General features: G+C 39.6%; 1 protein-coding gene across 1 annotated transcript; it reads left to right on the forward strand.

Moving 5' to 3' along the window:
- The first annotated feature begins 959 nt into the window (after positions 1-959).
- Positions 960-4,731, forward strand: LOC148195413 (uncharacterized). Its single transcript, XM_088095200.1, has 7 exons — positions 960-1,053; positions 1,678-2,030; positions 2,327-3,559; positions 3,704-3,975; positions 4,213-4,413; positions 4,507-4,523; positions 4,592-4,731. Exons 1-7 carry the CDS (start codon positions 960-962, stop codon positions 4,729-4,731), a joined length of 2,310 nt encoding a protein of 769 aa, XP_087951326.1.
- The last annotated feature ends 9,400 nt before the right edge of the window (positions 4,732-14,131 follow it).

A 14,131-nucleotide genomic window follows, 5' to 3' on the forward strand; every position in this document is an offset into this window, starting at 1 on the left:
ATTTCAAAATCTTTTTGACAACAATTAAATGAGATTCCTTAGGATTAGCTTGGTACCTAGAACACACACATACACTTTGCACAATGTCTGGTCTACTAGCAGTTAGATACAGTAAAGATCCTATCATTCCTCTAAACATGGTTTCATTTATTCCTTCACCAGATTCATCTTTATCTAAATAACAGGAGGTTGCCATCGGTGTGTTGGCTTCTTTACAAGTATCCATACCAAACTTTTTAAGCACTTCTCTACAATATTTAGTTTGGGAGACAAAAGTTCCCCCATCCATTGTTTTATTTGCAGTCCTAAAAAGAAATTCAGCTCTCCCATCATAGACATCTCAAACTCACCTTGCATTATATGTGAAAATCCTTCACACAATCAATCATTTGTAGACCCAAAAATAATATCATCTATGTACACTTGAACAATCAAGATGTGTGTTCCTACTTTCTTAATAAACAAGGTTGAATCAACCTTTCCTCTACAAAAATTATTCTCAATAAAAAAGGTACTAAGTCTTTCATACCAAGATCTAGGTGTCTGTTTAAGACCATACAAGGCCTTTTTCAATTTATAAACATGATCAGGATATTTAAAATCCTCAAAACCAGGAGGTTGACTAACAGAAACCTCTTCTTTTATGAAACCATTCAAAAGTGAACTTTTCACATCCATTTGATACAATTTAAACTTCATCAAAGATTCATAAGCGAGTAACAATCTAATTGTTTCTAACCTGGCTACCGGGGCGTAAGTTTCATCATAGTCTATACCTTCCTCTTGATAGTAGCCTTTGCAACTAACCTTGCTTTGTTCTTTGTGATGTTTCCATCTTCATCAAGCTTGTTTATAAACACCCACTTTGTTCTAATGATTTGATAATCATGTTGTTTAGGAATGAGTTCCCAAACATCATTCCTTTCAAATTGAAGGAGCTATGCACACATAAGAGGAAAATGAAAGGCGATGAAAGGATCAACATGGGTAGGAATGTATCTGCACTTATTGGTAAGTTAGTCCCGCACATTCCTGAAAAGTGCAAGGACCCAGGTATGTTTTACATTCCTTGTATGATTAGAAAGAGTAAATTTGAAAATGCCATGCTTGATTTGGGTGCTTCTATTAATGTCATGCCTTCATCTATATATAAATCTTTGTCTCTGGGTCCTTTGTAACCTACGGGTGTGGTCATTCAGTTGGCCAACAGGAGTGTTACCCACCCAATAGGTTACATAGAGGATGTCTTGGTTAGGGTTGGTGAACTGATTTTTCCTGCCGACTTTTATGTTTTGGAAATGGAGGAGGGATTCTCTCATGGATCCGCTCCCATCATCTTAGGCAAGCCTTTTTTGAAAACTGCCCGAACCAAGATTGATGTGTATGTTGGAACTTTATCCATGGAATTTGCTGATATTGTGGTTCACTTTAATATTCTTGATGCAATGAAGTTCCCACCTGAAGACCATTTTGTTTTTAAGATTGACATGTTGGATGAAATTATTGATAAATATGTTGTTGATGAGTTTGATTCTTCGCATAAGAAAGAACATTCTTTTCTATCCTCTCTACACACATGCATTGAATTTGAATTTGAGAATGATGTTGATGTTGATGAGGATTTTGATATCCATGATGTTGATGATGTTCTTGATATTGATGATATTGATCATGTAGCTGTCATGGATATTGATTTGGAGTCTGATGAGATGGGTGTTCTGCCCTCACACGTAAATTCTTTAGAGTCAGAATGTACTAACCACTTTGCAGGGAGTACAAATGAATCTGACTTGCAAACTCCTACTCTTGAGTTGAAACAGCTTCCAGATAACCTCAAGTATGCTTACTTGGAGGATGATGAGAAGAAACATGTGATCATTTCCACCTTCCTTGATGTTGTTCAAGAGGAGAAGTTGCTGAGTGTGCTGAGAAAGCACAAGAGGGCCATTGGTTGGACATTAGCTGACATACCTGGCATCAGTCCATCTACTTGTATACACAGAATTCTTTTAGAAGAGGGAGCAAAGCCGGTTAGGCAGCCACAATGAAGGCAAAACCCCTTGATTATGGATTTCATCAAGAAGGAGGTGACTAAGCTTCTGCAAGCTGGGATCATCTACCCGAGATAGTCAATGGGTGAGCCCAATCCATGTTGTTCCCAAGAAGACTGGCCTCACTGTCATAAAGAATGCAAAGGATGAGTTGATTCCTACTAAAGTGCAGAACAGCTACAAAGTCTGCATTGATTACAAGAGGCTCAATCAGGCAACCAGGAAAGACCACTTCCCCCTTCCATTCATTGATCAGATGCTGGAGCGCCTGGCAGGTAAATCTCATTATTGCTTTCTTGATGGGTTTTTTGGCTATTTTCAAATCAATATTGCTCCTGAGGACTAAGAAAACCACGTTCACCTGCCCCTTTGGCACTTTTGCCTATAGGAGGATGCCATTTGGCCTATGCAATGACCCTGGTACCTTCCAGCGGTGCATGCTTAGCATTTTTAGCGATTTTCTTGAAAGTTGCATAGAGGTGTTCATGGATGATTTTACTGTATATGGATCCTCATTTGATACATGTTTAGACAGTTTGAAAAAGGTTTTGCAAAGATGTATTGAGACTAACCTTGTTCTAAATTTTGAGAAACGTCATTTTATGGTAGAACAAGGTTTGGTTCTAGGGCATATCATTTATAGCAAGGGAATAGAGGTAGATCCTGCAAAAATATCTATGATTTCGCAATTGCCTTACCCCTCTTGCATGCGAGAGGTTCGATCTTTTCTTGGGCATGTAGGTTTCTATTGGCGCTTCATCAAGGATTTTAGCAAGAAAGCGCTTCCCTTGTCCAAACTGTTGCAGAAATACATTGAGTTTGACTTTGATGACAGATGCAAACAGGCTTTTGATCTCCTAAAGGAAGCTTTGACCACCATTCCGATCATCCAGGCACCAGATTGGACAACCCCTTTTGAGCTTATGTGTGATGCATCCAATTATGCATTGGGGGCTGTCTTGACGCAAAAGATTGATAAGTTGCCTCGAGTGATCTACTACGCTTCCAGGACTTTGGATGCTGCCCAAGCAAACTACACCACCACTGAGAAAGAGCTCTTAGCCATTGTGTTCGCTCTTTATAAATTTAGAACTTATTTGTTTGGTTCTCCTGTCACTGTTTTCACTGACCATGCAGCTCTAAAGTTTCTATTGAAGAAGGCTGAGTCGAAGCCTGGATTGATTAGGTGGATGCTCCTACTCCAAGAATTTGACCTGCAAATCCAAGACCGGAATGGAGCACATAATTTGGTTGCAGACCACCTCAGGAGGATTGAGAGGGCTGAGGATGAAGCCGATGTTTTGCCTATCCAAGATAACTTTCCTGATGAAAGCTTATTGACGGTTGCACTTTCTTACCCTACCCCTTGGTTTTCAAATATTGTCAATTATTTGGTTGCTTCTGTTTTTCCTCCCTTAGCATCGCGTGCTCAAATTGCTAAAATTAAGAGCGATGCTAAGTATTACATTTGGGATGACCCATATCTGTGGAAGTTATGCAGTGATCAGGTTACAAGAAGATGCATTCTGGACCATGAGATTGAATCGGTCCTATAGTTTTGTCACGCTTCCTCACCTGGTGGTCATTTGGGAATTCAAAGAACGGCTCGCAGGGTGTTAGATTGTGGTTTCTATTGGCCCTTCATCTTTAAGGATGCTAAGAGGATTTGCAGCACCTGCGAGCCATGTCAGAGAGCAGGAGGATCACTTTCATGGAGACAACAGATGCCTCAACAGCCCATGCTGTTCTGTGAAGTTTTTGATGTCTGGGGTATAGATTTCATGGGTCCCTTTCCTGTTTCTTTTGGTTTCTCCTATATTCTCCTTGTTGTGGATTATGTTTCAAAATGGGTGGAAGCTAGAGCCACCAGAACTAACGATGCTCGGGTTGTTGTGGATTTAATTAGATTTCACCTCTTTTGCAGGTTTGGAGTGCCCCGAGCAATTGTTAGTGATTAAGGAACCCATTTTTGCAACATATCAATGCAAGCCTTGCTAAAGAAGTATGAGATGGTACACATAGTCTCTAGACCTTACCACCCCTAAACAAATGGGCAAGCAAAGATCTCAAACAGGGAGATTAAGCGGATTTTAGAGAAGATTGTCCAGCCCAATAGGAAAGATTGGAGCAATAGGTTGGATGATGCTCTTTGGGCCCACAGGACTGCCTACAAAGCACCGATAGGGATGTCTCCCTACCGGGTTGTCTTTGGAAAGGCATGTCATCTACCAGTTGAGATTGAGCATCGGGCATACTGGGCTGTGAAGTCTTGCAAGTTCTCCATGGACCAAGCTGGAGAGGAAAGAAAGTTGCAACTGAATGAATTGGATGATGTCCGATTGGAGGCCTATGAGAACTCAAAGTTCTACAAGGAAAGGAGAAAGAAGTTCCATGATAGTTCTATTGTTAGAAAGGACTTCAAGGTTGGCCAACAAGTTTTATTGTATAACTCTAGGCTCGGACTCATGGGGGGTAAGCTGAGATCAAAGTGGACTGGACCGGACCTTTTGTTGTGACTAATGTTTATCCTTATGGTGCAGTTGAGATCCAAGGTCCATCCGCAGATGAAAGCTTCAAAGTTAATGAGCACAGATTGAAGCCTTTCCTCATCAATCCTTCTTTGTTGGACGCAGTGGTGGAGGAGATGTCTTTGGTCGACCCTGCCTCTTTTTCCCTCTGACTCAGGGAGTTCTCTTTTCTCCTTCCCTCCTCACTTTTATTGCACTTGTCTATTTCTTTTGACTGTTCTGATTGTTAATCTGATGATTGTGACACACTGAGGACATTGTGTAGTTTAACTGTGGTCTATTAAGGGAAATTTTTCTTTGTTTAGGTCTTGTTTTCTAGGTAGTTTTTTTTTGTGGTGTCTTGTGTACAATTTTTCCTGTTTCTCTTGCTTTCTGGACTTTGTTTAGGTTGTAGACATATCCTTTCCTTCACTTGATTGATACTTATTGGTTTGAAATCCTTGCTTTTTGATGAGTCGTTATTTCTTGAATTATATTTAGTTTATTGCACTTAAATAAACCAGGGAATTGTACTTAATTGTCTAGTATTTTCCCATTTTTCCTAATTGTGCTCAATTTGATCGGAAATTTTTATTTTAATTAATTTGGAATATTTGAGCTGATTAAATGCATTTTGGATTGCAGGAAAATTTCGGAAATACATTTTGGGACATCAGGAAGAATGCCAAATAAATTCAAGACTCTCCACACAGACATTTTAGAATTAATTAAAGTGTAATTCAGTAGTCTAGAATTTTTTTGAATCAACTCTTACATTTTGGGTCAATTTTTGGTAAACTAGATTAGACCTGAAAATTAGAAGTTAGTGACTTGGAACCTAGGGTTTTATTGTGTGGACCCCACCCTTATTAAAGGGAGGACACACGGCCCTTGGAGTGACCTAGCCGCCACCCTCACAGAATTTTTTCTCGGATTATGCTCTTGGTTTTTGGAATGTTGTTATTGAACGAAGAATGAATGGGTAGAACGCTGAGTTCGAGGATCAATTTATTTGCTTTTAGAAAGTTGGTGCTGATTCATCTTTGTTGGAGAGAAGAGACGTATTCCATTTTTCATTCTAATGCAATGTGCACACACGGGTTTTCATTCACATTTCTTGGAAAGCGTTGGCATTCAATTAATTCCTTTTAGATAAGCATGAAGTGATTCATTCACTCTTTCCACGCTGTACGGTTTTGGATAAGGGGATTTCATGAGCATTTTTTTCTTCTTTTCTTTGAGAATCTATTACGTTAATTTTGGAAGCACACAGCTCACATTCGTTCAGCAGCAAGCAACGGTGATTTTATTTGGTTAGTGCACGGGAATTAATCTTTGAGGTGCAGCAAGTTCAATTGATTATTCACTTTTTCCAGCTATGGTTACGTCCAGCGTTGATGGTAGCAAGTGGTCACGGGAAAAGCACACGGTACATTAAATTCTAAGAAGAAGAGAAGTGGTGTCACGGAAGGGTTTTTGTTAATTTCAATTGGAGAAAGGTAGTTGTCTCGGCTTGGGAGAAGAGCGGAGTAGGTAGTGTGCACATGGTGATTCACGGACAGTAGGAAGTGTCATTGCTGGCTGGATGGGTTTTCTCTTTCTTTAGAAATCAAGCACGGCGATGGGTTGAAGCGTAGAAAAGCACGTGATTTCATTTGGAGTTAAGAAATGCATTTGTTTTCTTTTAAAAGCTACGGTCAAGATGCTGCAAGCGGTGATTTTTAATTAGCTTAGAATGAAGAGGCACGGTGCATTCATTAGTTGGAAAGGCCACAGCTCGGGGTTACGGCTGGAAGGCTTTGATTGATTGGGAGAAAGAGAAACACTTGGTCACGGTGGTAGGGGCCATGCTGGAACGCTGATTGAAAGGTAGGTGGATGGTTTCTTTATTTTTATTCAGAGGATAAGAAGAGTGGATTAGGATAAAGTATAGGATGATGGGACATTTGGCAGCAATTGTTGGAGAATGAAGAGGTGATTAGATAGGGTAGGTGTATTGTGTATGGTGGCTGATTTTGAGAGAAGAAGTTTTGAGTTTTTACTGGAAGAAGGTGTCACGGCCAAAGAAGAATAAAGGGAAGCATTTCAATTATTTCAATTTTCTTTGCATGGGATGGAAGAGTCACGGCTGGAAGGAGTACTGCACGGGGGCTGGAATGGGAAGCACACGGATTCAATTTTCATTCAATTAGAATAGGGCTGCTGCCACTTCCAGAGGAGCTCCAAGGGTCTACTTTTATATTATTTTAAATGCTTAATCTTGCACTTAAATTGGTTACAATTTTCATATTGCATACACTTAGGTTTGAATGCTTGCTAATTTTTAAGTGATCTTTGCTCGATTACCATATTCTCCTTTCAATGTTAATCATCACAAAGTTAATTTTCACTCCTTTAAATTGTTTAATTTTCACTCCTTTAATTTAAAGGTAATGTTAGCTTTAGTGACCAACCGCTTTAATTTTGTGATTGAGACCGTTTTTACATTTCCGTTTGCATTAGTGTCTTATTTAAGTTCAGTTGCATTCACAAAAATCTTTCAAAACCCCCCCACTATGTGTTTGATCTGAGACTGAACCACATTTGGTCCTTGAGAGACGACCTAGGAGTCACTTCCTAGTCTATACTGCATTCTTTTATGCACAACTTTTGTTGGGAGGTGCGACCCTCTCATCAAAATGGCGCCGTTGCCGGGGACCAATGGTTCGGTCTTAGGTTTTTGTTGTGTTTGTGTGTGTTGTGTTTTGTCTTGTGTTGTGATGTGATGTTCTGTTTTGTGTGTGCGTGTTGCATGTATAAATGTGTTGTGTTTTATTAGTTTCGTGATTTTTAGTATTCTTCTTTTTCCATGTCTACCTATTTTGATTTTGTGAATACTGCTTATTTTGCTAGTGCCTCTGATCATGATTCTCCTTCTGCATGTTACTCTGATTGTAATTCTGCTGATTTTTATGCTGAGAACAATGTGGCTCATCCTCAAATTTCTGAGAGCTCTCTTTGGGAGCCGGTTCCACCTAATGAGGATGGTGATCATTTAGTTCTCACCACTGGACTGATGAATTTGTTGCCCAAGTTTTATGGTCTTGCAGGTGAATGCCCACATGAACATTTGGATAGGTTTTATCGAATTTGCTCTTTAATGAAACTTCCAAATGTCCCGGACGATCTAGTTTTCTTAAGAGCATTCCCACACTCATTAGAAAGAGCACCAAAAGATTGGAAAGACTCTCTTCCTCCAGGATCCATTACCAGATGGGAAGATCTTGAGCATAAATTTCTGAGTAAATTCTCCCATGTGCAAGATGGATACGACAACGGTCTTGGATGGAATGACCCTACCTTGGGATGGTACAATGCTCCACAACATCAATATCAAGAACCACCATTCCAGAGTACCTTCATGCCTCCACCAGTCCAGCAATATCAGAGTCAGCAATATGATGCTTCTGCCGAAACAGCTCCTCAGCCTTCTACTTCTGAGCCTACATTGCAGGAGTTGTTGGAGCAGATGACCATGCAGAACCTTCAGTTTAGGCAAGAGAACATGCAGTTCCAGCAAGAAATAGGAGCTGCCATTCAGAGTATGACTGATCAGATAGGGCAGATGGCCACTCAACTCACTGAGGAACAGTCTCAAGATTCAGAGTTACCATTTCAGACTGTTCAGATTCCAGATGATGATGATAGTGGCATCAACATAGAAGATGGGGAGAAGAGTCATGAACTTACTATTGTGCCATCTACTTTCCCATCATCCTATGTCCCTACCCTTGCACCTGAAGAGAGTGATGAATATTTTGAGGAGCAGGCAGAAATAAGCAGTAATCCTGAACCAGGTAGACCACCTTCATCTTCCCACACTTTAGCAATCTTCAAGGAAGAGGAGGTGAGCATACCTCAATTTGATTATATTGATGATTATGTTGTTGAGAGGTATGCTGATGATTATATTGTTGTTGAGTCTGATTTTAATTTTCTCTCTATGCATGATGAGAACCAATTTTTGCTGTCGCATCCGAATGTTTATTCTCCATGCATTGAACATGAATCTGAGTCTGTAGTTGATATTGCTTGTGATTTTGAAATTGATTCATGTTCTGAGGATGTATCTGAGGTTCAGTCTGATAAATTGGGATTGGGTGTTATACCCCTGCATGAAATTTCTGTAGAGCCACATTGCACTAACCCTATTGCAGGAGGTACAAATGAATTTGATCAACAAACACCCACAGTGGAAAATAAAGGTGCTAACACTGACAAAAGCTTCAAGATCAATAGGCACCAGCTGAACCTGCTCATCAACAATCTTTGCTTCTTGGATCCAGCTGTGGATGATATCTCCCTGCTAGATCAAATCTGGAGGATGAAGCAATTCTTCCTCAAAACTTCCTTGCTGGATCCTGTGGTGGAGGACATCTCCCTGAAAGTCCAAAATTGGCAACTGCCACCATGATCAGGGGAGTTTCCTTTCTCTCTTCTCCCCCTTTCCCTACTTTTATTGCACTTGTCCATGATCTGTTGACTGTCATGATTTCTGATCTTATGCTTATGACACATTGAGGACACTGTGTAGTTTAAGTGTGGTCTATTGGGGGAGATTTTTAATTTTCTTCGTTAGTTTTTGTTTTCTTGGTTAATTTTTTTTTTCTTTTCTAGGTAGTTTTTGTCGTGTCTTGTATACAGTTTTGCATGATTCTCTTCATTTCTGGACTTTGTTTAGGTTGTAGATGTATCTTTCACTTCATTGATACTCTGACCTGTTTGAAATCCTTGCTTTTCTCTGCTTGAGAAGATGATTATGATGTTGAGAGGTTGATTTGATTGTGACATAAATTACCCTGTGTGAGATTTGAGCCACTTGATGTTCTTTCTTGTGTGTGATATGTCTCTTGATTGCTTGCACATATGCCTTGGCTTGACTCTTGTTGATAATTCTTGATTGATATGCATGTTTGGAATTGATAAAGGCAGTTTTGTTTTTAAGCCTCTCTAGCCAAATAAGCCTACCGTGTTCTAAACCTTTGATAACCCCTTTTGAGCCTATACTTTCCTCATTTCTTTGTTTTGAAGCTCATACACTACCCCTAAGTGAAAAACCATGATTACCTTAACCTTAGGGAATTTTGGAGCTTTGGAAGTGTTTTGGGAACAAGTGTGGTCTCCTTGGGGATTCTTATGAGTTGGCTAATTGGTTCCTCTTATTGTTTTGTTTTTGTAAATCTTGTCTTTTACAGTTTTGTGTTGAAAAGAGAGAAAAGAAAAGAGACAGGATGGAAAAAAAAAATATATATATATATATATATATATATATATATATAAAAAATGATGAAAAAAAAAAAAAATTTTTTTTGTTTGTTTGTGAATATTGGAGGCAAGAAGAGGATTGAATTAGAGGTTTGGGTGTGATTTGACTGTGTTTACACTTGTTCCCCATTGCTCCTCTATTTCTTTTGGTTTATAGCTTCTCATCCATATTTATCCTCCCTTGTCCTTGGCCCCATTACATCCATAAAGACCTTTTGATTTGAACATGCGTATGTGCTTGAGTGCTGATATTAGAGGCTTGCCAAGTCTATTTGTGATTGCTTTCTTGAGTGCATTGAGTGACATTGATTTACCTTAAACACTTGAGAGGAACACTGATAGTGCATCTGTGAGGTTTTGTTACTTTTGATTCACCTCTTGAGCTGATTGATCATTTTGTCATGATTTGAATTGCTTGGATAATTTCATGAGTATCTGCTTTCTCAGATTCTGAGTTGGATATTGTCTACCTCTTTTCTTTGTCCAGATTTCTTGAGGAATGTGTAATTCTGTTTGTTTCCTTATGAGTCTTTATTTTCTGTGTGTCGACGTTGTGTCACCTTCTTAAAAGTCCTTTGAACTATTCCCTGATTTGCGTCTTGATTTTGCCCAGGAGTGCAAAAGACTAAGTGTGGTCTATTTTGATGAGTCAATATTTTCTCAATTTCACTTAGCTTATTTCACCGAATTTAATCAGGGAATTGTGCTTAAATGTCCAGTATTTTCCCATTTTCCTTAATTGTGCTTAATTTGATCGGAAATTCAAATTTTAATTAATTTGAATTATTTGAGCTAATTATTTGCATTATTAATTGTAGGGAAATTTTTGGAAATATAATTTTGGAACATTTGGAGGGTTGTCACATAATTCAAGCTCTCCACAAAAGAAGTGTGGAGAAGAAAAATGAGAGTGACATCAAGAAAAGCATTTGGCATTCAAAAAGGAGCTTCAAAAAAGCAATATGTTACGGCCCCCATGGACAATTTATTTCGGCAATATACATGGGAATAAAAGTGGGAGCCGCACCACACTTACTCTTGCTTGCTGGAACGTAATATTTTAATGAACAGAGAAAGAAGCCATTAAATTGAGAGCTGCACACGGTCCAGAAAAAAATAGAGGGGTGCGTGGAGAGAATGGAGGGTGCACATGGAGATGGGCCGAAATTAAGAGCACATGCTGGAATCAATTTTGGAGCTACATGGAGTGAGTTTCCAGAGTGGTGTGTGCATAGAGAGAAAAGGCTCAACTGCAGCCACGGAAGGGTGCTACGTCCAGAAGGCAACACAGCCCAGCAGCTTGGCAGAAGAAAATTCACGGTCCAGTAGCTGACACATCCGGCCTTCACAATGGGAGCATCTCGGTCCAACACAAGAAGCTTGGAGAGCAAACACGCTGGCAGCAGGGGGTGACTAACAGCAAAGACGCATCCGGCAGCTTGGTTCCAGGTCCAACAGTAAAGCAGCATCCAGGAAATTGATGTGCACGTTGAGGGGGGTGCACTCGGTCCAACAGAGTGAAGCCACGTCCAAGCACACAGCAGCCTTCACAAGCGGAAGCAATAAGCACATGGTCCAGCTGCCACAGGGAGAAATAGAAGAGAAGCGATCCAGAGGTTGCACGTCCCATAGTTGCGTGTCCAGGGAGTGGCAAAAGGAAGAAGCCTTCACGCTCACCCATCCAGAAGCGGTCCAGTGTTGAATGGAGAGGTGCACACGGGAATCCAATTCACGCGGACAGCAGCAGGCTTGGAAGCTCTCGGTTTTTCCAGCTTGAGCAAGGAACTTCACGTGGCATCCAGCACGGGCTACGAACTTGGGGGGTGCATCCAGTGAATCCAGCAAGCAACTGCACACGGTCCAGAGGAGGCAGCAGGTTGAAGCATTTAGAGGAGAGAGCTCCAGCAGTGTGTGTCTCTCGGCTTAGGGCTGGATAGTCCAGGAGTAGCCGCCACAGTAGAAATGGAGTAGTTTTCCAGCAGTGTATTGTAGTATAGGGCAGTGAGTGGAGAAAGGGTTACGGCCTGGAAGAGTCACTCTCTTTTTCCAGGAGTTTCGGTTCCAGTAGTTTAGTTTTCCATCAAAGTTCTAGTAGTGTAGGTTCAGCAGTAGTGTAGTGAAATTTCCGTGTAGTGCAGTGTAGTTTTTCACCCAAATTGTATTGTAGAGTAGAGTAGGAGTAAATGTTAGAGAGTTCGGAAGGAGAGCAGAACCGTGAGACAGCTGCTGGACAGCAAGAGTGTTGGACAGTGGGCTGGGAAATACAACAGGGAGCTGGACCGTGAAAGTGCTGGAACAGTAGGAGCTTGGTATGTGATGGAAGGCTACGGTTGAAAAATGGTGTACACACTTCCAATTTTATGTTCTTAGTTGTAATGAATTTTAATTCAATGCACAATCTTGTTTAATTTTCTGTGACTGAATTTCAATTCTAATTTGCTGTTCCATTTACTGTTGCAATTTAAATGCTGCTGTAATCTAATGTCTTATGTTGTTTGTCTGCCGTTTAATTCCTATTGTGGTTTGCACTGTCTTGTTGAGTAATTTACTTTAAATCATTTGCTTTAATTTTGATTGTTGTATGTTGCTGCTGGAATGTTGATTTTGTTTTCATATTTGAAATTTACTATTTTCTGTTTTTTACTGTTTACTGTATTTTTGTTTTCTGTATTTTTATTTTCTGTATTTTTGTTTTCTGTTCCAGATCTGTTTTTATTGTTCCATGTTGCTGCAATTTCGTTTTTAATTGTACCAATGTCGTTTCCACGGTTTTAATTTCGTTTTACTGTACTGAAATTTATTTCAACCTTTTTAATTCAGTCGTGTTTTTAATTTTCATCCGCAACCAAAACATTTCAAAACCCCCCACTTAGTGTTAACCTGAGACTGAACCACAAATTGGTCCTTGAGAGACGACCTAGGAGTCACTTCCTAGCACTGTACTGCATTAATATCTGCAATCAACTTTTGTTGGGAGGTGCGACCCTCTCAACACTTTTCTCTGCTTGGAAGATGATTATGATGTTTGAGAGTTGATTTGATTCTGACAAATACCCTGTGTGAGATTTGAGTCACTTTATGTTCTTTCTTGTGTGTGATATGTCTCTTGATTGCTTGCACATATGCCTTGGCTTGACTCTTGTTGATAATTCTTGATTGATATGCATGTTTGGAAGTGATGAAGGCAGTTTTGTTCTTGAGCCTCTCTAGCCAAATAAGCCTACCTTGTTCTAATCCTTTGATAACCCATTTTGAGCCTATACTTTCCCCATTTCTTTGTTTTCAAGCTCATACACTATCCCTAAGTGAAAAACCATGATTACCTTAACCTTAGGGAATTTTGGAGCTTTGGAAGTTGATGGACAAATTTATGAACACCAAATTATGATGTCACAAACTTGTTTTTCAATCGGCAAGTATGACCGAATCGTTCAAGTAATAAAACTTGGTAAGACCAAGTATCGTTCTTCCCAAAGGACTCACGGCCTAGTTTAGTTATGTGGTTTCTTGATTAACTAAGACTTACAAACGGAATATTCGGGGTTTAAAATGCAAGACAGAAAATAAACATGTATGCATGTATTTTGATCAATGGCAAAAAGCAAAAGATAAACACTTTCAATGAAATATAGATATGAATATGTTGTTGGGGGTCAATTTCATCTTATCCAATCTCATATATTTTTAGGAATTCAACAGTCAAATCATCATTGTTAATGCCACTCTCTAATGTACCTTTCCAAAAGGCTTCTCCCTAATCACGAGTTCATACAATTCCTAGCATTCCTAATGATCAGTTCATAAGTACAGGAGCTTAACGACAACCAATATAAAATTGGGAGAAATTCCCCGGATCTAGACTTCCCCGTACGTGCCCGTATCGACAAAACCAATAATCATGCATCGAATGAGTTAAACAATGCAAGCAATAATCAAAGAGGAAAAACCCTAACTAATGATGAAAGAAAGCATAAGTCTTAATTAAAAGATGTAAAAACAGATTCCATATATGAGAGTTTCACAAGACTACATTGATTCCCCAACAAACATACAGAGTTTAGTTCACCATATTCATGGTGAACCTAGATGAATTACAATGAAAGAATGAAAGAATAAACCCTAAAAAGGTGAAGAGGAAGCCTCAGCATCCAAGATCCTCCTTCAAAGGGGTGGAAGAGAGAGTGTTTGCTTCGTTCCAGCCAGAGATGCCTAACCCTAGGAAACCCTAAAGCTTATATATCATTCGTAAATTACAAAAAGTCAAATCCA

This window comes from Vigna umbellata, chromosome 7, assembly GCF_029865625.1.
Source record: "Vigna umbellata cultivar VRB3 chromosome 7, Vumbellata_1.0, whole genome shotgun sequence".
Classification (NCBI taxonomy): Eukaryota; Viridiplantae; Streptophyta; class Magnoliopsida; order Fabales; family Fabaceae; genus Vigna; species Vigna umbellata.